Source organism: Neovison vison, chromosome 2 (genome assembly GCF_020171115.1).
Source record: "Neovison vison isolate M4711 chromosome 2, ASM_NN_V1, whole genome shotgun sequence".
In the NCBI taxonomy this organism is placed as follows: Eukaryota; Metazoa; Chordata; class Mammalia; order Carnivora; family Mustelidae; genus Neogale; species Neogale vison.
The window spans coordinates 21,733,325-21,759,274 of NC_058092.1; the positions used below are offsets into that span (position 1 = coordinate 21,733,325).

The window sequence follows — 25,950 nt, forward strand, 5'->3', positions numbered from 1 at the left end:
AGTGGTATATTTTTAACACATGTCTTAATCTTCTGTGTTAATTGTGGGGAAAGGGAACAGAAAAAGGAATTAATCCTCCCTGTCATACTTATTGTCTCTTATGATGACTACCTTAATAAAACAGTTAAAGTAGTATATAATCAAATATAAGATTGTGGAATTCAAGTTCATTTCTTGAGCAGGGCAGATAGAATTGTAACTTTGTGCTTTTTGTCTTTGTTGATAGAGGATGAGGAGGGGTACTTTACTCTCCTTTTCTAAATATCATTAAAATTCAGTTTTAAACCTTTAGGAAGATGGAATGGAGAAGGATTGGGAGGAAGTAGGAGAAGGGTTGCTGGATGCTGATGATGTTAAACTCATGTGTTCACTTTGATTAGTTATCGATCTATACAATTATGTTTAAGGTATGTTTCTTTATGTCTCTTATATCAATAAAAATATTTTAAACAATTTAATTTAGGAATTACTGTCTTTAAGCATTTCCAAAGGAGTCTGCAAAGATGTTAATGGTGAGGCTCTTTCCATGTGCCATTATTTTTCATGGTCCACCATGAATTGAAGAGCCTTCCACTAAAGGCATGTAGACTCTAAGTGGGGTTGGTAAACAGTAAAAGGAGAGTTAGCATGGGCAAGAGTAGTCAGGGAAAACAATATAATCACTCATCCAGTAAATATTAACTGAGTATGAAACATGTATCAGATGCTGTGTTGACATAGAAAACTTAAATGAGATTGGAGGGCAGAGTTGGAGGGAAGAATAAGATCTGGGTGATGTTTATTAATCCTGGTTATATCTCTACTACTCTTTATAGAATGATAAAAATAGCAAATGCTTATTTAGCATTTCTTGTCTACTAAAAGATTCACATATATTAACTCATTTCATCTTCACAATAAGCCTATGAGATAGTCACTACTACTAGTGTCTCATTTTAATTTCCTCTAGTAGATGCGAAAACAGATACAGAGATGTGTAAAATGACTCAGCTAGGAAGTAGTGGAGGTAGGATTCAATCCTAACTGTCTGGCCCCCTGTTTTTCTGCTCACATTTACTATGCTGTGTGAAATTAGTGCAGAGAATATCAGAAATGTTGATTTGACCTAGAGAATCTATTCGAAAATGGCCAGTAATCCTGCTGTGGTACTCTGTGGTTTGTGTGTTTTGGAGCTGTGTGTGAATGCCTTTTCTTCTTTTTACAGACATGGCTGGATTCTGCCAAAGAAATAAAAAAGCAGGTTCGTGGTAAGTGAATATAGCCCTTTTTATAGTTCTTTCTTTCTTTTAGTAGGTCAGAGGATTTTCACCTTTTTCTGGCTATGAGTCACTTTAGAATCCTGGCTATGGCAGGTGGCTCTGAAATTGAGATAAACCTTCCCTTGGAAGGAGGAGATTCCATGACAGAAGATACAGCAGAGGTGGACACTATTGAGATGTAGGGCAGATCTTGATATTTTTTTCTTTACAACTAGGCAAAATTGGGGAAGATTGGAATGGTTGAGAAAAACAAGTTTGAGAAGAACAAAGATGAGAAGAGAAAAAGGATATGGGAGTCAGTTCTCAAAGGAGTTTGCTGCCTGGTCTTGGTCCTTTTAAATTGTTCTGGACAGTTGCATTCTAACCTTCTTCATGTTTTCTTCTCTGTAGTTCTTTTTGTCCATTTTCAACAATCTTCTTCCAACTAGTTCTTCTCTTAGTAGAAAAATGAGAATTCCTTGCCAATGGCCCTCTGATGTTGTGACTTTTCTTCTAATGTTAAGCCCTCTGGTATATATTACTGTTGTACCCCTGCTCAGACTGCTCTCCTGGGATAAATATTTCTAGGTTGAATAAAGTGCAGATTAGTATTTTGTAGTTCTAGGTCCAAAGCGCTAGCTAAGGGGTAGAGATTCTTTTTCTCTTGTTTACAACTTAATGTCTTTTTGGTTTGGTTAATTTTTAAGGAAATTTTCAGGAACTGCACTAAAGGTTATTTATCATGGTTAGTAAGTTTTAGCTCTATCTCCTGAAAACAGATTTTATTTTTCATTTGTTTCTTAACAAGCTTGCTGTAGTGAAATGTTTTCTTTTAGACCCTATTTATAATTTATATTCCTTGAGATAGAAAGGCAAAATATTCCTCTGGACTGGCAGCTCTCCATACTATAAAATGTTATTTTAAAATGCAAGTCAAAAAAAAAATAAATAAAATGCAAGTCAGAGCAACAAACAAACAAATAAATAATAAAAAATTAAAAAAATAAAAAATAAAATAAAATGTAAGTAAGAGCAATACATTTTTGGAATATTTGAGGCATGACAAGAAAAACACAACTCCAAATCCTTGTCAATGAAAATTGTTTTAATATTCAATATTACTTAGGAACAAATGATTATACAAGAAGACTGGTTAGGGAGAAAAGTTAAAGCAGAATTTATGATGAGTGGAGAAGAATATCTAGTAGATTATATCTCTGGCTATGGAAAAAAGTCTTGCTAAGAAAAAGAACCAGCGTTTGTCATTTTTAAAAACTTTACAAAATAATAAAAACCCTTTCTGTAACATGGGAAAGGAAAACCTCGTCTGTAGCACAAACTGAATTAAGGAATCAAAATGTAAACATTTCATTAAGCCAAAGAGAAGAATTTTGTTTTTTTAAAAAACTATTTTTCTTCACACACATCATATAAACCCATTGTGAAAAATTTAAATATTATGGAAATATATCATGGAGAAAGTAATAGGCCCCTAAATTCTATCCTCTAGATACAATCACTGTTAAGTTGGTATAAGCTACAAGACTTTTTCTAGGCATATATAAGTTTTGCCTTTCAAAAATAGAATTATGCTGTATAGGATTCTTGCCCCCACCTTGTCCCTAGGAGATATGTTCCAGGTCCCCCAGTGGGTGCCTGAAATTGTAGATAGTACCAAACCCTATATATACTGTGTTTTTTCTTATACGTGTGTATCTTGTTAAAGCTTAATTTATAAATTGGGCACAGTAAGAGATTAACAACAATAACTTATAATAAAATAGAACTCTTATAACAATAATACTGTAATAAAATGTGGTCTCTCTCTCAGAATATCTTATTGGACTGTACTCACCTTTCTTATGATAATGTGATGTGATAAAATGCCTGTGTGATGAGATGAAGAGAGGTGAATGATGCAGGCATTGTGGCTTAGTCTTAGGTCAGGAGGATCATCTGCTTCCAGATTGTTGTTGACCATGGGAAAGTGAAACCATGGATAAGGGGGGGACTGTTATATATTGTTATATGTTATGTATTGCATTATATTATATATGCATTGTGTATGCTATATATAGTTAAAAATTTGTTTAAGTAGGTGATATAAATATGTGGAATAAAATTAAAAGATACTGATGAATCTAATGTAAGGTAAATCACCCTTCTACCCCATCCTTTAATTCCTTGGGTTCTTTCCAGAGATGTTCTGAGTGTACATAGACAGACACATATTATAATATAAATATGTATTTAATACATGTGTTTTACATGCATATTGTATTTTACTATGTATATTTTACATAAATAGATTAAATAGATATAATATGTATTTAATATAAATATGGAACAAATATTTTTTATTTAACATAATTTGGAGTATTCTTCATATCAGCACATGTAAATTTATTTTGTTTGTTTAAAAATTTTCTTTGATTACATAGTTGTAGCACAATATATATATAAGCAGTCCTTTTGATGGACATTTTGGGTTATTCTCAATAGTTTGCTGTTACAAACAAGGTTACAGTGAACATTTATATAAGTTCAGGTTCACTCATATAACATATAAGTACATACACATGTATGTTCCTATAGGTAAATTATTAAAAGTAGAACAAAAAAATGAACATCTAAAATTGAAATATATATTCACTAGAAGGATTTTTCCCATATTAAAAACTCACAGAAAAGTATGGAAGCTAATGTAACAAATAACCCATGTACACGTCACCCAGAATTAACATGTGTTAACGCTTTCAACTTAAAATAGGACAGTACTGGTAAGTTTTGTCTTTTTTATTTTCTTCCTAATCCTGTCCTCTTTTCTCCCTAGCCAAAGAAATCAATTTTCATGAATTTGGGGTGATTTAGTCCATGTTTTTATTTATTTATTTATCATATACCCTTACCTATATTCTATAGATGGTATTGCTTTTGCTGTTTTTCTGAAATTTCCCTCAGACCCATTTATTCATTTGAATCTCCTTGGGAGGTTTATCAATCTCTCTCTCCCTCTCCTCCCAGCTTAATTCCCTTGGCTGTGAATAAGAGAGATCTCCCCTACTCAGTGTGGCTATCCACTTCTACCTCTTTCTGGAATATGCAGAGCAAAAGCAAGAAGTCCTTTACCTTCTCTATCCCTCTCCACCCCTAAAATATCCTAAAAAGTAGGAATTTTCTTATATAGCTATAATACAGTTATTAAAAGCAGGAAATTAACATTGAAGCAACACTGTAACCTACAGACCCTATCAGTTGTCCAAATAATTTTCTGTATAGTGAAAGAAAATCTATGGTGATATTTTGCATTTAGTTGGCACATCTCTTTAGCTGTTTTTGATCTGGAGCAGCTCCTGAGTCTTTAAAGTTATTTATTTATTTATTTATTTAAAAAATCTGTTTATTTATTTGACAGAGAGAGACACAGCAAGAGAGAGAACACAAGCAGGGGGAGTGGGAGAGGGAGAAGCAGGCTTCCTACTGAGTGGGAAGCCCAGCATGGGGTTCGATCCCAGTACTCTGGGATCATGACCTGAGCTGAAGGCAGACACTTAATGACTGAGCCACCCAGGCACCCCTAACGTATTTTATAACATTGATAGTTTTGAAGAGTCCAGAGAGTTAATTTTTTTTTTAAAGATTTTATTTATTTATTTGACAGAGAGAGATGATAAGCAGGCAGAGAGGCAGGCAGAGAGAGAGGAGGAAGCAGGCTCCCTGCTGAGCAGAGAGCCTGATGCGCGGCTCCATCCCAGGACCCTGAGATCATGACCCGAGCCGAAGGCAGCGGTTTAACCCACTGAGCCACCCAGGTGCCCCCAGATAGTTAACTTTTAAGTGGTCACTTTGAGTGTGTCTGATTTTTTTCATGGTCCTTGAATATTCAGGTTATGCACTTTGGTGGGAATGTCACTGACATGTTGCTGAGTTAAAAGGAAGAAATTTTAGGGGCGCCTGGGTGGCTCAGTTAATAATTGAAACATTTCTGTTTAGATATGTTTATTTCTTTTTTTTATTTTTAAAGATTTTATTTATTTTATTGACAGATCACAAGTAGGCAGAGGCAGGCAGAGAGAGAAGAAGGGAAACAGGCTCCCTGCTGAGCAGAGAGCCCCATTCAAGGTTTGATCCCAGGACCCTGAAATCATGACCTGAGCTGAAGGCAGAGGCTTTAACCCACTGAGCCACGCAGGTGCCCCAATATGGTTATTTCTAATATAATTAAACTTCCTTGTTTGGGGTTAAATGGAGAGAAAAATTGAACCAGAATACAGGTTTTGTTTGTTTGTTTGTTTGTTTTCATTTGATTAGGTCTGGTAACATAAGGTCATTGGTAAATCTGGATTAATGGATAATTTTAATACATTAGTAACCGCCCCCCGCCGGAGCTGTAGCAGCCTCAGATGGCATTCACAACAATGCTGTGAGATCAGTTACTTTATTTCATTCATTCGCTCAACAAATACTTCTTTTTTTTTTTTTTAATGTTTTATTTATTTATTTGACAGACAGAGATCACAAGTAGGTAGAGAGGCAGGCAGAGAGAGATATGGAGAAGCAGGCTCCCCACTGAGCAGAAAGCCCAATGCAGGGCTTGATCCCAAGACTCTGGGATCATGACCTGAGCTGAAGGCAGAGGCTTTAATCCACTAGCCACCCAGGCGCCCCTCAACAAATATTTCTTGAGCATCTATGATCTTCGAAGCACTGTTTTGGACACTAGGGATACACACCAAATAAAACAGAAAAGTTCTTATGCCTAGTAATTTGCATTTTAGTGGGAGGAGACAGAGATTATCCTTTAAAAAAGTTATATATTTATATTTAATAAGTACTACATGTACAAAATTCAAATGGTATAAAAGAATATACAGTGAAAATAGGTCTCCATTCTATTTCCCCGATCTCCATTTTCCTCTCTAAAAGTTCCCTTTCCTAGTTTCCCAACTTCTATAACTGATTTAGTATATATCCTTATAGGGATTGTCTATGCATATATAATCATACCCTAACATATACTTCTTCTTACCCTCCAATATTTATGGCTGCCTTTTTAAAATTTTCATTTTATTTTTTGAAAGATTATTTGAGAGAAAGTGAGCACAAGCGAGGGGAGGGGCCCAGGAGGAGGGAAAGGGAGAGAATCCCAAGCAGACTCCATGCTGAGCAAGGAGCTCAGTTAGGGGCTCCATCTCATGACCCTGAGATTATGACCTGAGCTGAAACCAAGAGTCAGACATTTAACCAACTGAGCCACCCAGGTGCCCTTTATAGTTCCTTTCTGTATGAACTGTTCTTGACCTTGATATTTTTTTTTCACCTAACACTTTGTCTTGGAAATATATCTTCTCTTGCTAAATAAATATATATTTAGGTTGTCTCTAGTCATTTGCTATTACGAACAATATCTTATACATTTCTGACCACATTTAAGCATATGTATAGACACATTTTTGGAAATAGAATTGGGAGATGAAAGAATATATATGTTTTATGCTTTGAAAGATGTTGTCAAATTGTTCTCCTTAGCATTGTGCCAACTTACACCTGTATCAGCGATGGTAATTGTTTTTTTTCCCCACCAATTCTGGGTGTTATTAAGCTTTTTATATCAGTTACTTAATACAGAGCTCAAAGAGGAAAAAAAATCACTTTCAAACTCTCTTAAATGGTTCTCAATAACTTTTTCTTTCTTTAATAAAAATCAGATTTTTTCCCCACAAAGCATGAAAATATTTAAAAAACCTCAGGAAAAGAAAACTGAATGTTTTAGGTACTTCTAACAATCAAAAACTTAGCCATAAGCATACAATTCTTTTTGTGTTTACTTTTACAGGTGTTCCCTGGAATTTCACATTTAATGTAAAATTTTATCCACCTGACCCGGCACAGTTAACAGAAGATATAACAAGGTAAATAATGTATTAATAGTTAACTATACAAGTAATTCTCATTATCATAAGCTCTAGGAATTTTTTTATTTAGAACTGAAAAAAAATGAAGTGCTGTTAGGATGGAAAGCATCTGGTCACTTCAAGGCAGGTTTGCAAATAAGTGAGCCTAAAAGCCTCATGTATCTGTGATGTGCCTGGAGGAAATTGGCAGGGAAATTAACCTTTCTTATCATGGGTGCTATGCCAAGTTGTGTACAGGGCACGTATAAACCACACACACTCCAAAGGGCAAGACAAAAATATACGTGATAAAATAGCTCTACTACTTTCTTTTTAATACTCCTTCCCTACCATGTTTTCTGTTACAGTTCTGAAGTCTGAATTATTATTATTTTATGTGTGTATATATGTGTGTATTATTATTTCTTCTTATCTCTCAAAGTGTATGATTAGGTACATAATCCTCATGAACTGAATCTTCCTCACTATTTAAAAAAAATTTTTAAATTTATTTTAATTTTTAATTAACATATAATATATTATTTGTTTAGGGGTACAGGTCTGTGATTCATCAGTCTTACACAATTCGCAACACTCACCATAGCACATACCCTCCCCAATCCATCACCCAGACACCCCATCCCTTCTACCCCCATCCCCTCCAGCAACCCTCAGTTTGTTTCTTGAGATTAGGAGTCTCTTCTGGTTTAAGCCCACTTAATTTATGAAACAAATCTTATACTCTTTGAAAACAACTTCCTGATTTTAGGAAAGTGGGTTTTACATGATTCTATATAAATATTAATTTTTAAAAAGTGGAAAAGCAGTCTATTATAAAGAGTGCTAGTGTACATATTTATATCCATAACACCTTGCATGGATCCTTATACACTTAGGTGCTTGGCAAATGTTTGTTAAATGGAATTGTTGGTTGCTGAGAAACTGCTTTCTGATTCTGATTTTGCTGTCCACTGTCTGACTTCAGACATATATACAGTCTCTGTACCTCAGTTTTCAGATCTCTCAAATAAGGGAATAGCCCAAGTAAACTCTAAGTCTGATTGTCAGGTATGGTGAAATTAAAAAAAAATTATTCTTTGTCTGATTAATCTTTAGCACATGCTTGAGGTTGGGATACCATCTCTGCTGAAAAAAAATTATTTTGGTTGTTTCTTTTTCTCACGTAATATTTGTCTTTAGAGTTGCTTCTTATTTGTCTTTCCTCATTGAGGTTATGTATAAAACAAAACAGATCCCTAAAATTCTTTGCCAATTACCTACATTTGAGAGGAGTTTAAGATCCTTGTGATTTGATTGGCATTCCTTTTTTTAAAAAAAAAACATGCCTGTAGTGACTAATCATAGATAGCAAAAGCGATTGTTGATACCTACATTATTCAGCATCTTATTATGGTCAAAACAAGGGTATAATTCTAATCAATACAGGAATTTTAAATTTTATCATATCTCCCAGCTTTCCTATTTGGTAAAAGAGTCTGTATGGGTCAACTCAGCTAGAAAAAGTGCTAAGGAGGTCAGGATCATAGATGTAAACATGAAATTGATAGAGATGAGTGTTTTACTTAATGTAGGTGCACTGAGTTCATTCTACAGAACAGTTTTAACCCCAGTTTGAATTCCCAATGATTTAGCACATGGATGGAATCAGTCTTACAAGATGATAGTGTGTGGAAGGCTATATGCCACTTAGCCCATCTTGAAGGCAAAAGAACTGAAACTGGTCATACCTTAGCAAAAATGTGTCAATAATGTCATCTTTATATATGAAGGACAGTATCTACATGTTTGGCACAGCAGTGTGATAGAAAGAGTCCAGTTTTGGAACCAAATGACCTTTATGACCGTATGACATTGAGCAAGCTTAGTCTTTGAAGCTGCCTTCTATCTGTAATCTGGTAATGATATACACACTTCACAAGTTTTTTCGTGAAAAGTATTTGAGATAATTTATGTGTATATGGTACTTAATGTACTCTATAAAATATTAATTTCTTTACCTCCTTTGGACTTTTCCCAACCTTACCTCTTTTCTTTCTTCCTTTTTTGTTCTTGAGATATAAATGACATTATATTAATCTCAGGTGTACAACATAATGATTCAATATTTGCATATATTATGAAATGATCACCACAATAAGTCTAGTTCAGTCTAGTTCACAACCATCATCATACATAATTACAAAAATGTTTTTCCTGGTGATGAGAACTTTTAAGATCTCCTCTCTTAGCAACTTCCTTTTTCTAAATTGCCTTCTGGATATGAGTCCAACATAATTACAGGGTGGTTATTGTTGTTTTTAATGTTTTACATAGAAGAATTTTAAGCACACAGAAAAGAAAAAATAATATGATGAACAATCATATAGCCACGACCTAGATCGAATAGTTATTAATATTATTTAATCTCTCTTGTTTTTTAATTTAATCTCTCCTGTTTTTCTCCCTCCTTCCATCCTTCTCATCCCCCTTCTTCCTCTTTCTCTATATTTTGTTTTTATCGTTGCTGACATGGTAACATTTTCTTTCTTTTGGCTATAGATATTATTTATGCCTTCAGCTTCGACAGGACATAGTTGCAGGACATCTGCCTTGTTCCTTTGCAACCTTAGCATTATTAGGTTCTTACACCATCCAGTCTGAGCTGGGAGACTATGACCCAGAACTTCACGGTGCCGATTATGTTAGTGATTTTAAACTGGCCCCAAATCAGACCAAGGAACTTGAAGAGAAGGTCATGGAACTCCATAAGTCATACAGGTAAATGTGTCTCCAGGTTTTTTTCTGTGTTTGTTTTGGAAAGAAGTTTAAACCGTTGGCCTGGTTTTGATTCAGTGTTTGCCTTAGAGGGGATGTGGTGCTGTAGAGTCAGCTCAAGCCCCTCCACTGTTCAACTTTGAGCAAGTCAGGTAACCCCTCCAAACCTCAGTTTTCTCCTCAGAGTAACAGGTGTTGTTGAAGGGTGAAAACTAAATGAGGTAATAGATGTAAAGCACTAAGCATTGTCCGGCACATAGTAGGTGCTCAATAAATGCTGTTGTTGCTTTACTTTTTTTTTTTTCCAGATTTTTAACTTATTATGCTGTATTAGGTACTTTAATATCCTTAAAGTAGGGGTTCTTAAGATCTGTGTACATGGATAGACTCCAGAGGACCCATGAAACCCCCGAAGGTATTTTGAAAAGTCTTTATTAAATTCAATCCCTTTTTCCATGGAAATAATTGGTGATATTGAGAGGTATCATAACAAAGTGATCAAAAGCAAGGACATATGTCAGACTGACCTGGGTTGAGATCTTGGCACTGCTTGGTCCTGGCCTTGTGACCTTGAGTTATTCACTTAATCTCTCTGAGCCTCAGGTTCCTTATATCTCTGATGGAACTTACTACCTCAGAGGAAATAGGGCAATGAATAGGAGTAGAAAAGGTGTTATGTGGAGAAACTTTTTTTAAAAATGATTTTATTATTTGTTATATAGAGAGAACTCGGGCACAAGCAAGGGGAGCAACAGGCAGAGGGAGAAGCAGGCTTCCCGCTGAGCAAGGAGCCCAGTGTGGGACTCAGTCCTAGAACCTGGGATCATTACCTGAGCCAAAGGCAGACACTTAAGCAACAGAGACACCCAGGAGTCCCTGTGAAAAAACTTAATACAGTGTCTTTTTTTTTTTTTTAACTTTTTTTTTTTTTAAAAGATTTTATTTATTTGTTAGAGAGAGAGAGGGAGCGAGAGCGAGCACAGGCAGACAGAATGGCAGGCAGAGACAGAGGGAGAAGCAGGCTCCCTGCCGAGCAAGGAGCCCGATGTGGGACTCGATCCCAGGACGCTGGGATCATGACCTGAGCCAAAGACAGCTGCTTAACCAACTGAGCCACCCAGGCGTCCCAATACACTGTCTTATACATTGTCAAAATTCAGTAAATGTTGGCTAATATTAAAGTGGCAGAATAATTTGTGTTTCTTCCTACTATACATCCCATGGTTAATTGAGGGACTTGCTAACACTAAATTTTACAGGCTTCCTTAGCTTATTAACATGAATATCTGATGTTGGCCTTGAGTTAGTAGCACCCTCAGTTATGTTAGTCTGCATTAGGAGAATCCAGCTGACCTTTTTTTTTTTTAATTGTCTTTTGGGAAAATATTGTTATTTTTCACACAAAGTTATGAATATTAAAATATGAACTTATTGTTAGTCTTTAAAGATTTGATAAATATTTTAAAAATTTCTTAGTTTTAATTTCTAATGTAGTAAGTATTGATAGATATAACCTTCATAAAGAAAAGATCTTTGGAGGCCTCAGCAATTGTTAAGAGAGTGAAAGGATCCTAAGGTCAAAAAGTTTGAGAACCACTGTGAAATAGAAGCATAGGCTCTGGAATTAGTTTGTTGTACTTTGAATTCAGATTTCATTTCTTATTTTTTTATTAATTATTTTTTATTAACATATAATGTATTTTTTGCTCCAGGGGTACAGGTCTGTGAATCGTCAGGTTTACACATTTCACAGCACTCACCATAGCACATACCCTCCCCAATGTCCATAACCTAACAGGCTCCATTCCTTATTAACTTTTTTGATTTTCACTAAATGAGTTAAGCTCTCTAAGCTTCAGTTTTTTCATCTGAAAAATAAGGGTAATGATATGAATTTTGTGATCGTTAAAAATGTGAAGTGCTTCACATAGTGCCTAGTACATGGTGAGAGTATTTGCTAGGATAATAATTCTTAACCCCATTTTACAAGTGATGTATGTGAATGGGTTTAGAGAACTACTTTTTGGCAACTTTAAATAGAATTTAAACCCAAATAAGTGCAATGATCTCAAAAGACAGGTGAATATGGTCCAGTTGAAATTCTATTAGGTATATGGATAGAAATTAAGCAAAATGGATCTCCATGACTAGAAAATGTACAGCTCTGACATCTTGGAATTTACTTGCTCCTTTTGGGGAAGATTGGCATCATTTATAAACAGAAAGCCAAATGGAAAATTTAATTTTGTCCAACAACATGGCATTTTAACTAATCCAGAGAAACTTCTGCTGAGGCAGAAGCATTTTACTATGCATTGGAAAGTACAAGCAAATACCACCCTATTCTCAGATAAATAGAAGACCGCCTACATACACCGAACCCTTAGTTAGTGGCCCTTTGCCCAGATAGAGACTTTGAAGTTATAATTAACGTTGTAAATTTATACTAGCAAATCAAGCTTTAAAATTAATTGCCCTCCATTTATGGGTAGTAGGAAAGTATGTAAACTTGTCAGTTGTCCCCACTTAATTATTTGAAATCTCAGTCCTTAATTAGGGGATGTAACAAACATTATTAAAAGGCTGTCACATAACATTGGAACTCACTGAATGGCTCTGTATCCGGACCCCCCTTGCTCAAAATAAAAACAGAGAAACTTTGTTTTAACTTCTCTTTTTAATGAGCAAGAGTTAACCAGTGCCAGAGCTCTTTGGTTAGATACTTTTGTAAGCTTTCAAGTAGTAAATTATTAGGTGGTACTGAATAAATTCTTAGTGGCTTAAAGGTATCTAACCTCCTCCCAGCTAGTTTATTATACTTTAAGAATCTTGGAAAATCTAGGCAAAATCATGATCTTTAAAATTTTAAGTTGAAAATAATTTGTGTTACTAAGTTTGTAAAATATATGCATTATATTTACACATACAGTTCTGTGCATAATGGGTTATGAGAGATTCTCTCCCCCATCATGTGCTTATACAATGAATGTATATGATTTTTATGATCAGAAAAAGCTTCCTGAAACAATTTTGTTTTGCCATTAGGTAGGGTAGAGCAAGGTAGTCATGCATGCAGAGAGGCAGATTGGCTGGGGATACTGGGGTCTAAGCAGGGCGAAGAGAGTATTCCTAGGGGGCCAGCCTGGCATGAGGAGTCAGAGCTCAAACATGCACAGAGGGTAGTCATGTGTGGGCATGGGGTGGTAGTTACCAGAGGGAGAGCAGATTGCGAAGGGCATCCATGTGGGGGTAAGGCCTATATCGGGGAGAGGCCATCCGCATGGGGTGGTTGTTTCAGGAAGCTTTTTCTGATTATAAAAGTCATATATGTTTCCATGAAATGGTTATTAATTACAAAGAGATAAAGAGAAATTTCACAGATGAGAAGCCTAGCAGACATCAGTGATCAAACGAGCATCATGCATGAAGGCACAAAGTGAAATTGTGTGCCTACCACCTGGTAGGGGACAGTGAGAACACAGAGCCACTTCTGTGCTATTCTTCTCGAAGATGCAAAACCTGAATCAACTCATGGAGAAACATCAGACCCAAACTGAGGTGCATTCTGTAGAATAACTGGCCTGTCATCCTCAAAAGGTCAAGATTATGAAAGTCAAAGAAAGATTAAGGAACTGCTTCAGACTGAGTAAGACCAGAGACATGAACTAAATAAAACTCATGATGCTAACTAAACTGGGCCTTTCTACTATACAGAACGTTTTTTAAACAACTGGCTAAGCCTGAGTGAGATCTGAGGATTGGATAGCTGTAATGTATTAAAAATTATTCCTTGCTTTTCCTGTTGGTATTAAGGTTATATAGGAGACTGTCCTTGTTTGTAGGAATTACACATTGAAGTGTTGGGAGCCGTGGGTCATCAGGTTAACAGCTTGCTCTCAGGTAGTTGAGGAAAAAATGATTTGCGTTGTAGGTAACTTCTAAGGTTAAGCATGTTTTAAACATCAGAAAAACTTCAAATTTAAGGATTATTTTCAACTGACAAGGAAATTAATAGTTTTAAAGTTAAAGATCTTACTACCTGCCCTCAATACAATCTTATGTATGTATGTATGTATTTAAAATACATAGTTATTTAAGTAATCTCCATCCCACGTGGGGCTTGATCTCATGACTCCGAGATCCAGAGTTGCATGCTCTTTCAACTGAGCCAGTCAGGTATTCCTGCCTTTAGCATAATTTTAAAGCATGCTTAGTTAGAGAGGCGTTTAAATACATAGTTTGAAGCTTAAGCCTGTATTTGTGCCGTTAATGTCCTTTAGGGTTGGAGGAGTAACTATAGAAAAGATTTTCTCGTGATTTCCACATATAATGCTTAAAATTTGTCTTTATGTTCAGGTGATCAAAATTTTTCTCTCTTATGAATTGTGTATAGATGTTCCACTGTACTATCATCAGAAACTTAAAGTTTCAGGGGTGCCTGGGTGGCTCAGTCAGTTGAATGGGTGGCCCTTGATTTTGGCTCAGATCATGATCTCGGGATCATAGGGTTGATCCCTGAGTCGGTTCTGCACTCAGTAGTGAGTCTGCTTGGAATTCTCTCCTCTCCCTCTGCCCCCACCGCCCCTGCTCACACATGCTCTCACTCTCAAATAAATTTTTATAAAATTTATTTATAAAATTTATTTTATAAAAAATTCTATTAAAAAAGAATTACTAAAAAATTTTATAAAAGAAACCTAAAGTTGCAATAATAATAAACATTTATATTTTGCAGAGCAGTTTCACACCATTATCTCATTTTATCCTACTTAGTCACATTCATTCATTCAGCAAGGATAAAAAAGGTGATTGCCTATCTTAGTCTCTGGAATTAGATATTATCATGGATCCTACTTTATAGATAGGAGATTGAGGGAGACGCCAGGTCACTACTCTTAGGTGCAGGAGGCATGATTCCAGCATGAGTAACGTGACTTGAAGTCCTGACTAAAGCCTGCTGCCTTAAACTTAAGAGTCACAACTTGCCCATGACTATGTGGTCCCTGAGGGCCTTATTTCTTCATGAGCAAAATGAAAGTGTTGGATTCTGTAATCCTCGAGCCCCATTCAACCTTCAAAATCCTAAAATTGAGGCCATTGATAATAGTAACAATAACAAAAACTATAAAATGGTTGGAAGTAACCTTAACTAGAAAAGTATATAACTTTATATGGAGAAAAAAAGAACCTATAAAACGTTCTTGAGATGCATTTTTAAAAAAAGGATTTTATTTATTTGAAAAAGAGAGAGAGAAAGAAAGAAGGGTCAGAGGCAGAGTGAGAATCCCAAGCTGACTCCAGGCTGAGGGCAAAACCCATCACTGGGCTCAATCCCATGACCATAGGATCATGACCTGAGCTGAAACCAAGAGTTGGTGGTTTAACGGACTGAGCCACCCAGGTGCCCCATTCCTGAGATGTTTTTAGTGACTAGAATACACAGTCTTGCATATGTGTTAATTTTCCCATTCTCCTTTTTTTGTGTGTGTTCAATTTTAGACTACAAAATAGAACTCAGGTGTGATGATTTAGTGCTTGTAGAAAAGAAAGTTTATTTGGGGAGGCTGAGTCATTAACAAATCTGCAGACTGTCTCCTGAGATTTTGGTTGTTGTTCCAAGGAACATTTTGTTCTTTTTAATGAGGGTAAAGACAGATGGGTTTAGAAGAGACTTTCTTCTGTTAAATGAATAGGCCACTGCTGCTTTGTTTAGTTTAAGGCAGTCCTCTGGGAAACAGGCATTTACACCGTTTTTCTTTGGGGGTGTGGCAGCATTATTGTTAGTGTGAAGTTAGATTTGATTGGCCTGAATTGTGCAGCATGAGAGTGATATCTTTTTCTTCAGATCTCAATATAACAGGTCATGAGCACTTCTCAAAAGTGGGGAAAGTTATAAAGGAGAAGGAAAGACCATCACAGTGAGCATTTAGACAGTGAGACTGATTGTTTTCAAACAAATCCAATTCATTATGTGCCTAGTAATGAAGACGTCTTAATAACAGAGAAAGCAGCCCCATTATCTACATGCTTCTCTTAACTAATTTATTTTGTTTAGATTAGTGGGCAGGACACCATCTGTTACCAGAAGATTTCTTTTCATCAAGCCTGCCCCCATTAAGAGTCTCCAGTTAAGTAACTTCAGCTGCCCTCCTGTTTAATTTCCATAATAATTCAGGAGTATGGAAAGAAAAAGGCAGCTAAGAGGATATTTTAAATTGTACCATGCCCTCAGAGGATTTAATTTGGTCACCTCCTTGGCAAGAAAAATTAGTGGGAGGAGATTGTGTGTGTTAGAGAAAAAGGCTCAGGAGAGGAAGGGGTAGAGCATCATGATGGTGGTGAGGCAGCTTTAAGGACATTGTTTAGCGGGATATTTTTTAAAACCTTTTTTCTAATAGTTTTTTTGGTGACTTTGCTTTTCTCCAAGATCTCTTTTTATTCAGACATATTTCAATGATTTAGACACAGGTAGTGATAAGAATTCTTTTCCCTAATACTTTACTTTTATGACTATGAAATGTGCCCATATTTGGTTTTGTGTGTGTGTATGTGGTTTATATAAAGTACAATTAATATACAAATGTTATTATTATAAAAGCTGGCATTGTGATGCTGAATTTCTAATTTTTATTCTACCAAAGGTCCATGACTCCAGCTCAAGCTGATCTGGAATTTCTTGAGAATGCCAAAAAATTATCTATGTATGGTGTTGACCTTCATAAAGCAAAGGTAATGAATGATATCTTTGGCCTTTATTAATATACATGTGTCAGACCTGGGTCATATAATACTTGTTGCCAACTTTTATCTGGGGTATTATAAAACATTCAGAAGAGATAGTTCTTGTTAGAATTTTAAGTGTATAATTTGAATTGCCCCTTTGCAGTTCCACTGTCAGCATGAAGTTTCACATTGAAGCCCCTATAAGGATCAAAGATATTTCACCTACAGCAGAAGAAGCGCTATTTTCCTATAATGCAGATGCATTTGAAAATACAAAGTAGCATCTAGGCATGTTTCACAACTAACATCACCTACATCAGAATTGCTGGAGCATTCTAAGTATGCAGATTCTGAAGGTTCTCTCAGATTTACTGAATTACATAGGACAAGACACTAGAGCTCCAAGTTGAATGAACATGTCAAATTACTCTCATTCACACCTGAATCTGAGAACCATTTATTGGCCTAAGGTAGTGGTTCTCAAAGTACGGTCTCCTAAGACAGCATTTAGCATCATCCAGGAACTTGTTAGAAATGCCATCCCTCTCCTAGTCTTGCTAATAAAACTAAAAGACAAGTTAAAAAAAAAAGAAGAAGAAGAAGAAGAAAAGAAAAAGGAAAAGAAAAAACTAATGCACATTTCAGGCCCCATCCCAGGTTTGATGAATCAGAAATGCTGCAGGCAGAGCCTAGCAATCTGATTTCACAAGCTCTCCAGGGGATTCTAATGCGCATAGGATGAACCACAGTGTTCATTTGGAAACTGCAGGGCTAGGGATTGGAAACCTGAGCTTTAATCCTAGTTCCCCCCAGTATAATTTAACAGGATAAACTTAAGGGAAGTTGCTTGACTTCTCTCATCTTCACCTACTGAAGAGGCGGGGTGGGGGGGTGGGGGGTGGCCACGTGGTGTGTGTGAGGTTCATTTAGAGGAACTTAACTAGGGTGTATGACTAGGGGACTCAAAACCATGTCCAGTGAGAAAACAAAGGGTGAGGGATACTTATCCCATAGAAGAGAAAGTTTAGGGACGACATAAAACCCGTCTTTGTGTATTGGAACGATTTTTATTATGGCTCCAGATATAAAACTAGAGTTAGTAAAATGGGAATTATAGGGAAATGCTATTCAGCATAGTTTGACAAATTGCCTAACAGTCAGAGCTTTTCTAAGATGGAATGAGCTCCTAGCTACCATAGCAATTATTTCAGGCCTACACCGTGAAAGGTCCTATTAGTCCAATCACACACCAGATGTTTGAATGTCCTTTTTTCTGAATTCCTACCAAGCGATTATTCTACCTATCATAGACTAGAAGGTAGGGAGCATTCAGTCTCCTACCCTGAAGTTGATACCTGAAGATTCTTTCTTTTTTAGATTCTGTTAAATCTAATAAAATTTCATTGCATGTTAGTTGTTTTTCTTAAAATGTTGCTTTGGATTGTTTTGGCCTGGGTGCCTCTGTGAATCTCTGAAGTAGATGGTAGAAAAATTGGAACTGAAATTGTTTGGTTTTGCTTCTCAATTCCTGCTATAGGCTGATGTCGATGCAAATTATCAGGAATAGATGAAGAAGTCAAGCAGCCTGTTCCTTTCCCAAATGTAAACCAAATTTTTTCTCTAAAACATATAATTAAGGGAGAGATATAGTTGTACCCTCAGGCTTTAAGAACTTAAGAGGGCATCTTAATTCTCAATTATATAGTCATCGAGTTAGAGCTGTTAATAATTTTTACTTCTCTTATGTTTGTACGTAATACATATAGACACTAACATGTTTCTCTATAGTCAATTTGGGAAAAGGAATAGTCGAGAAACATTTAACTCTGGGTTTTATTTTCCTTATTTGCAGACACATATGATTACTACTATAATATATTTAATTTTTAAAAATTACTAAGGAGGCATAGAAATGTGGCTTTATCTTGCTGTGTTTCTTCTTGACTTTGGTATAATATTTATAATTTAATATACTTAATGTCAATAATTATGAGAGTCTGAGATTCATATTGAGTTTATACAGGAATAATGTCAACTCCTTATGATTTTTGGATGAATATATTATCATTAAAAAATTATGATTGTGCATGCATATTAGGTAGTAGACATAGTCCTCAGCCCTAGCCTCCAAAAGTCATGTGGTCTATGGACTTAAACCTACAGGTATAGGATGTAGATAGCTACTATAGTTACCATAGTAATTATTTACTGACTATATGATAGTGACAGGTTTGAGTACTTTAGGACTGGGAGACCAAAATGAGAACATGAATGTTTACCCTAGAATTTTCATATGCAGACAAGCATGGTAAAAGCAGATGAGTATCTCTTGTTGGATTATTTTTTTTGAAGGTTTTATTCATTTATTTGAGAGAGCAAGTGAGAGAGAGCATGAGGGGGAGAGGTCAGAGGGAGAAGCAGACTGCCCACCGAGCAGGGGGCCCGATGTGGGACTCGATTCTGGGACTCCAGGATCATGTCCTGAGCCGAAGGCAATTGCTTAACCAACTGGGCCACCCAGGTGCCCCCTTCTTGTTGGATTATTAAGGAACACCTTTTTGGTGGATACATAGGCTCAGTTTTATAGGAAAAGTGTTATAAAGTTACATGAGGTGAAAGCCCAATGACATTTCATGGTGGCTCTAAGGGGTTGCTCCTTCTAGGAGTTAGTTCCTTTAGTGGGTAAGATGTGTACATCCATGTTTCTTGGACAAGAGAAGAGCAGGTATTCACTCACAGTGGTATGGTAACGTTTTTACATGGACTCAGTAGTCCCATGGATTATGATTATAAGGTTAACCTTTACTTTTCCATATATGCTTTGTAAGTGTTTTTGGTTATTGATATCTTCAGATTATCAAATAATAGTCAAACCTGTGTTGAGCACTGTGCTGAAGACTGAACTGCTGACACTTTTCTTTTTCAGGACTTGGAAGGAGTGGATATCATCCTAGGTGTCTGCTCTAGTGGCCTTCTGGTTTATAAAGATAAGCTGAGAATTAACCGCTTCCCTTGGCCCAAAGTGCTGAAGATTTCTTACAAACGTAGCAGCTTTTTCATCAAGATCCGTCCTGGAGAGGTACAGCATTTATACTTCTTTCCTCCTGAACCAAGCATGGACCGGGTTGGAAACATCTCTTCATTCTTGCTTTTCTTATTATGTCATCTAAGATGTCTTTCTGTAGCTAACTGTTCAGGAGCTGGGCATTCTGTTCTCTAAATTAATCAGCCCCATAATGCTTCTTGTCTTCCTTATTACTGTTCTTCTGGACATTTCTCTGTATATAAGTAAATATACCATGGCCAGAAGTGAATCTTGGATTGATAAACTTGTTCCTTATTTACTACAGGTAAAATCTTGATGGGAAAAAATATATATAAATATTTATAAATTAAGTAGCAGGAGATTTTTAAGTTGTGGAGTTAAGATACTCATGTTTTGTACTACCAACACCTTACCTCATGTAATTAAGATTTATTTGTATATGTAGCTTCTAGTGGTTACTAAGAATGTATTCTAGGTCAAGTTCTAGATTTTTAATAGAGTTGGATATTCACCTCATCCAGGCAACTCAGTTATTAGTTGGTGTTCAAGATTTAGGACATACTAATGCTGACGAAACTTAACTTCTACAGTAAGGAATCATCATGGCGCAGCAGAAAATTATTTAAGTAGGAATTTTAAAAAGTTCTAGCTCCTACTCTGTTTCTGCCACTACTAACCAAAATATCCAGGAAAGATCTAGGGCTCAGCTTCCTTATCATTCGAGTGGGATAATCCCTTCTCTGTCATAGTTGATTTGAAGATCAAATGAGATGACAGCTATAAAAGAGAAAGAATGCACTAATGTAATGAGGCTTTTTGTGTGTGTGTATCACCACCTACTGGTGGAAAATGGCTTGTTATTTAGCTTGGAAATACTGGATGTGCAGCCTTAAAAATCTTGGATAAGCTCAATGAGGCATTTATTTAATATCATCATTATTTACCTGTGCCTGGCAAAGAGGAGTCAATGTCTTCCCTCAACAGTTTCAAATCTAAGAGGCATTTGGTCACCAAATATTTATTGATTGAGGACTTTCTTTGTGCCAGGCACTATTCTAGGGTCTAGGAATATAATAATGAACAAAATAGTTCATCCCTAACCAATCTGAATATTTTAATGTGGGAAGGCAGAAAATTTACACACCCATATACACACAGATAAATAAATACGATAAAAGGAAGTCCTTGGTTTTTTTGAATGTCAACTATATTATAGGTACTAAAACACAGAATTCTTATTGAAGAAAGCAATTAGGAACAATAATAGGGTATTGAGATGTGGAATGTTATGTCTACACTATACAGTAGTAGTATGGTATAGTAGAAACCATGAAATCATGAAAATCTGGGTCTGCCACTTGCTGGCTAAGAGACTGGGCAAATAACTTCTCTGATCTTAGTTTCTTTGTGTGTAAAATGTGGATGATACTATCTAATCATAGTATTATTGGTAATAATAGGCACTAAATATAAATATTTAAATGTCAATTTCTTTCCTTATAAAGTATGCTTAAGTTAGAAACAAAGAGGCAAAATACTAACAAGACAGTGTTTCTCGTATCCTTGGCAGGTTATGATTTGCTTTAGTCAAAGAGGTCTCCAGATAAATTAGTGGTCAAAGGAAAAAAAAGAGAAAACATTTAATAATTCAGGGATCTAGTTTGAGCCAAAATCTTTAGCTCCTATTACAAAAAACAGTTGCATAATAATATTGATTGATTGAAAGAATCATGTTATCCCATTCCCTGATCATATTGTAGTCAAATATCCCAAATGTAGACAATGACCAAGGAAGACTAATGTCTGGACAGTCAAAAGGTCACTTAATTATGTCTCAGAAAAATGTATAGCGTATGTGTGTGTGTGGTGTGTGTCTGTAGGGGGAGTGGGTTCAGATGCATATAAATATGCAAATAAGATGCATAAATAATATAAGATGAATTTCCTGGCTTCTCTGTTGTGGAAAAAGCCACCTAAAGTGAGTAGATCTCTTTTGGTAAGTAGGAAAAAATTTCAAATGAAAATTTTCAATTTCAGTTGAAAAATTTCAATTTCTTAGACTAGCGGTAACATTCTTTTCATTTATTAAGTCCTCTTCTGTTACAGCATATTTCTCTGGTACTGGATCACTTTAGTCAAATAATCATGTTTCATGTTTATTCACGTTTTTATAGCAAGAACAGTATGAGAGTACCATTGGATTCAAACTTCCCAGTTACCGAGCGGCTAAGAAATTATGGAAAGTCTGCGTAGAACATCACACATTTTTCAGGTATTCTTCTCACTTAAGTTTTTTTCAGGGATAAATTATTTATGCATGTTTCTATTTTAAACCTGCTATTGAAATTCCCTTCTTTGTATGGCTGGCATTCTTTTGTTTAGCTCAGGTGAGATCATTTTAAGCAACATAAAATAAATCCAGTTCTCCCTCGGATTGAAAAATATGCCCTACTATTCCCAGAGCACCTTTCTGTGTGTGTGGTAGAAGGAGAATAGAAGGGAGGAAAAAGAATCTGTGTTTACTAGGGGCTCTGTGATCATCCTAACTGGAGCTAAGATCAGTCTGTGAGGGGGAAGTACCCTGATTTACCTCCACATGGAATTTCTTGAAGCAGTAGTTAACTACTTTCTGTAGGGCTGTTATATTAGAAGGTGAAAGGTAGGAAGCTGATCATTATCTTGGCTCTAATCAACCCGAGAAAAGAGGCATGGAGAACTGTCTTTGAAACCCAATTGTATCAGATAATTAGAAAATAGGAGAAAGTTTCATCTGCTCTACTCTGCTTTTCTTTTCTTTTTTTTAAGGTTTTATTTATTTATTTGACAGAGAGAGAGACAGCGAGAGAGGGAACACAGAAAGGGAGAAGCAGGCTCCCCGCTGAGCAGAGAGCCCAATGTGGGGCTCTATCCTAGCACCCTGGGATCATGATGTGAGCTGAAGGCAGATGCTTAATGACTGAGCCACCCAGGGCCCTCTGTGCTCTGCTTTCCAAGAGGCCGCATCATTTACCCCTTGTGTTCATCTATCAAACATTTTCTTTGTGCTTATCCTTTGTGTAGGCGCTGTAGTAGGCAGTGAGAGTATGCCACAAGATAGTTCCAGTCCCTGTCCTGAGGAAACAGTTAATCTTGCAGAGAAGACAGACTGTAGACAAGTAACCACCTGCACTGAAAGGAGAGCCAGCTAGTTACTGTCAGCTTACCTTGTAAAGAAAAAAATTCTTTATTATTATAAATTGCATACATGGTCATAGTAAAGACAGTGGTGTAATGAACTACCCTTGTACCCACACCCAGCCTCAATATTATCATCCCAAGGCCAATCTTGTTTCATCTATATCCTTACCCATTCCTCCCACTCCTTCCCAGAGTATTTGGAAGCAAATCCCAGATCTCATGTCATGTCATTTGTAAATAAACTTGGCTCTTTATGAATGGATCTCAAGAGAGAGGACTATAATATCTTTTACTTCTATTTGTGTTTTCGTATCATACTTAGCACTATAGCACAGTAGACAGGAAGAAGTGTCAGGGAAAAGAACATTTTAATTCTCATTTCAGGATAAATATGAAGGTACACTTCATAATCAATTAAGGAATCTTAATTATTGGCATTGAGGTATTTCTTTATGTTTTTTATCATCCTTTTCTTTAAAAATCAAATCAAGAAAATTGAGTTTTTAAAAAGAGTAAGGGTGGAGGGTGCCTGGATGGCTCAGTTGGTTGAGCATCCAACTGCTGGTTTTGGCTCAGGTCATGATCCCATGGGTTGTGAGATCGAGTCCCATGGTGGGTTCCACACTCCTTCTCTTCCTTTGCCCCTCCTCCCACTTATGTGCGCTTGCATTCTCTCTCTCTCTCTCTCTCTCTCAGTTGTAGGACAGCATGTTTAAATATGTTTTATGAAAATAAAAGAATATATTAATATGCGATTCTTCATTACACAAAAGAAAGTAAATATTTGCTGAATTAAAATAAACTATCCCAAAAGGAAAAAGTACTCTCTTTTTGGTAGTATTTGATGTAGCAATTTATGTATTTATTCAGCAAACACTTATTGAATGGCAAATTCATGGCAGGCACTATGCCAGGAGTGAAAACACAAAGGTAAATAAATCATAGTCTTTATCCTTTACCCATAGAGAGCCCACAGCCTTGTAGTGGAGACTAGCACATAGATTGTTTTAGGTCAGTGCAGTAAATGCCTTGGCAAAAGAATTAGAGGATATAGCACAGAAAGAAGATGGGGTTCCTAACTGCAATACATACACCAAATAACCTATTAAATAGCTTAACAGGCACTAATTGAGTTTGGAGTGCATTTGATAAAGTTATTTTAATAGAGTAGAAAAAGTGCTCTGGGCTTGGACCCTGTTATTGCCCAATCTTTTGCCAGCTATGTGAGCTTAAAGCAGTAACTTCTTTCTGGAAGTTCAGTTTCTTATATCTGTAAAATGATGAAAATATTACATGGATGTAATGAAAATATTACAGTGCTATAAAAGCATTTTGAAAACCATAAGGCCCTTCCTATAGGGATATATGATGATATTATTAATATAGGCCACTGTTAAATTATACATGTTGCTTTGAGAAATGACCTAGAATTAAAAGAATAATTGCTTGTTTGGAACTCTGTCTTAGTAACTATAAGGAAACAATGAGATTAATTCATGATTTTTGTCTTTATTCTCCCAGTCTCATTAGAGTGAAGTAATACATATAATTATGTTTTATCCCCCTAGATTGACATCTACAGACACCCTTCCTAAAAGCAAATTTCTTGCACTGGGATCCAAATTTCGATACAGCGGCCGGACTCAGGCACAGACCAGGCAAGCTAGTGCCCTGATTGACAGGCCTGCCCCACACTTCGAGCGTACAGCAAGCAAACGGGCATCCCGAAGCCTTGATGGGGGTTTGTATTGAATATTAATGATTTCTTGTGATCCTAACTCACTAGGGAAAGATAAAAGAAGTTCAGTTGTTTATTAAAGAATCTCAGTGGTAAATGAAATGGATTTTACTAATTGTCTGTTTCAGTGGAATCATCTTAAGAAAAGTAGAACTGAGATTCTGAGAGAGTAGTAACTAGATCAAGGTTCTGCTGCTAGGTAGTAGTAGATGAACAGCGCTAGAATGTTAAACAGAACCTGCTGTTTAATGTTTTTAAAGAGTTGTTTTTTCAAGTAGGAAAGAGGAAAAGGGTCTGGCTCTCTAGAGCATTCATTCAAAAAGTTTAGATTATTTGCCCTGTGGCTGTTAGAGACAAAAAACAGTGGTGTTGCTGGAGTCTCTAAATTTTGTTTAAATAAAATAGGGAGGAAATAGATACTTTTCATGATTGTGTATACCAACCTAAGATCTTTCTGAATTCTTCCCTTGTCTCAAGGATTTGACAGTATTCCTAAAATGAAGTAATAAGCCATACTTAGTTCTTTATGCCATTAAAAAAAAAAAGATGGTTAATAAGTAAAATTTCAAAAGGCAGTAACCAAAATAGAGCATTGTTGATTATATTTATTAGGGAGTCATCAGGGCCCAGCTCTATGCTATCTACTGTAAAAGGAAACTGCATGTTACAGAAGTTAAAGGTTTGGCTTCTACCCTCAGCTAGACCTGGTTCCAAGCTCAACCACTGTATTTATGGTCTGTCTTCTTGAGCAAGTTACTTAATCTCTGTGCCTTGGTTTTCTCATTTATAAGATGGGCATGGTGATAATATAATAATACTTCAAAGAGTTTTTGTGAGGAATAAATCAGATGATGTCTATATGGTGCTTTGCACAATGGCTGACACTTAATAAGTGACCCCAAAATAGTAGCTATCATTAAGATACTGTTAATATTCTGGCCACAGCATTATTGTTTTGTTTTATATCATCCAGAATTATGCTGCCATATTTTGGTTTGTTGCATTATGGGAGCATGTATGAGAGACACTTCCCTCAGTTTAAGAGGAATCCGGAATGAGTCAGCCACACTTGGAAAGAAGATTCCCCAAGGAGTAGAACTTTTGTGCTTCCACATTGCAAGTCCTGCTTCTGTCTTTCTGATGTTTCTCTACTGTCCTGAGTTTGAAGGGGCTGCTTAAAGACGAAGGGGATAAGGCAGATTACAGGCTTTGTCTTATTCAGTCATCATGAAGACCTTCGGAATATGGGCTCAAAGATTAAATAAGTTTTTTAAAGATATGATAGCTGGGGGCACCTGGGTGGCTCACTGGGTTAAGCCTCTGCCTTCAGCTCAGGTCCTGATCTCAGGGTCCTGGGAT

At 36.2% G+C, this 25,950-nt stretch overlaps 1 protein-coding gene across 13 annotated transcripts in view; it reads left to right on the top strand.

The window, feature by feature from the left end:
- The window catches only part of EPB41 (erythrocyte membrane protein band 4.1), a 106,529-nt gene that overhangs the window by 19,953 nt on the left and 60,626 nt on the right, over positions 1-25,950 (top strand). For 12 of the 13 annotated variants that reach the window (XM_044237606.1, XM_044237607.1, XM_044237602.1 and 9 more), the window contains exons 4-10: positions 1,205-1,247; positions 7,075-7,150; positions 9,692-9,910; positions 16,549-16,636; positions 19,557-19,709; positions 21,851-21,948; positions 24,422-24,594. In XM_044237606.1, coding sequence (XP_044093541.1) covers positions 1,205-1,247; positions 7,075-7,150; positions 9,692-9,910; positions 16,549-16,636; positions 19,557-19,709; positions 21,851-21,948; positions 24,422-24,594 — 850 coding nt within the window. The remainder of the gene's footprint in view (positions 1-1,204; positions 1,248-7,074; positions 7,151-9,691; positions 9,911-16,548; positions 16,637-19,556; positions 19,710-21,850; positions 21,949-24,421; positions 24,595-25,950) is intronic. The other variant, XM_044237613.1, reaches the window with a different exon arrangement.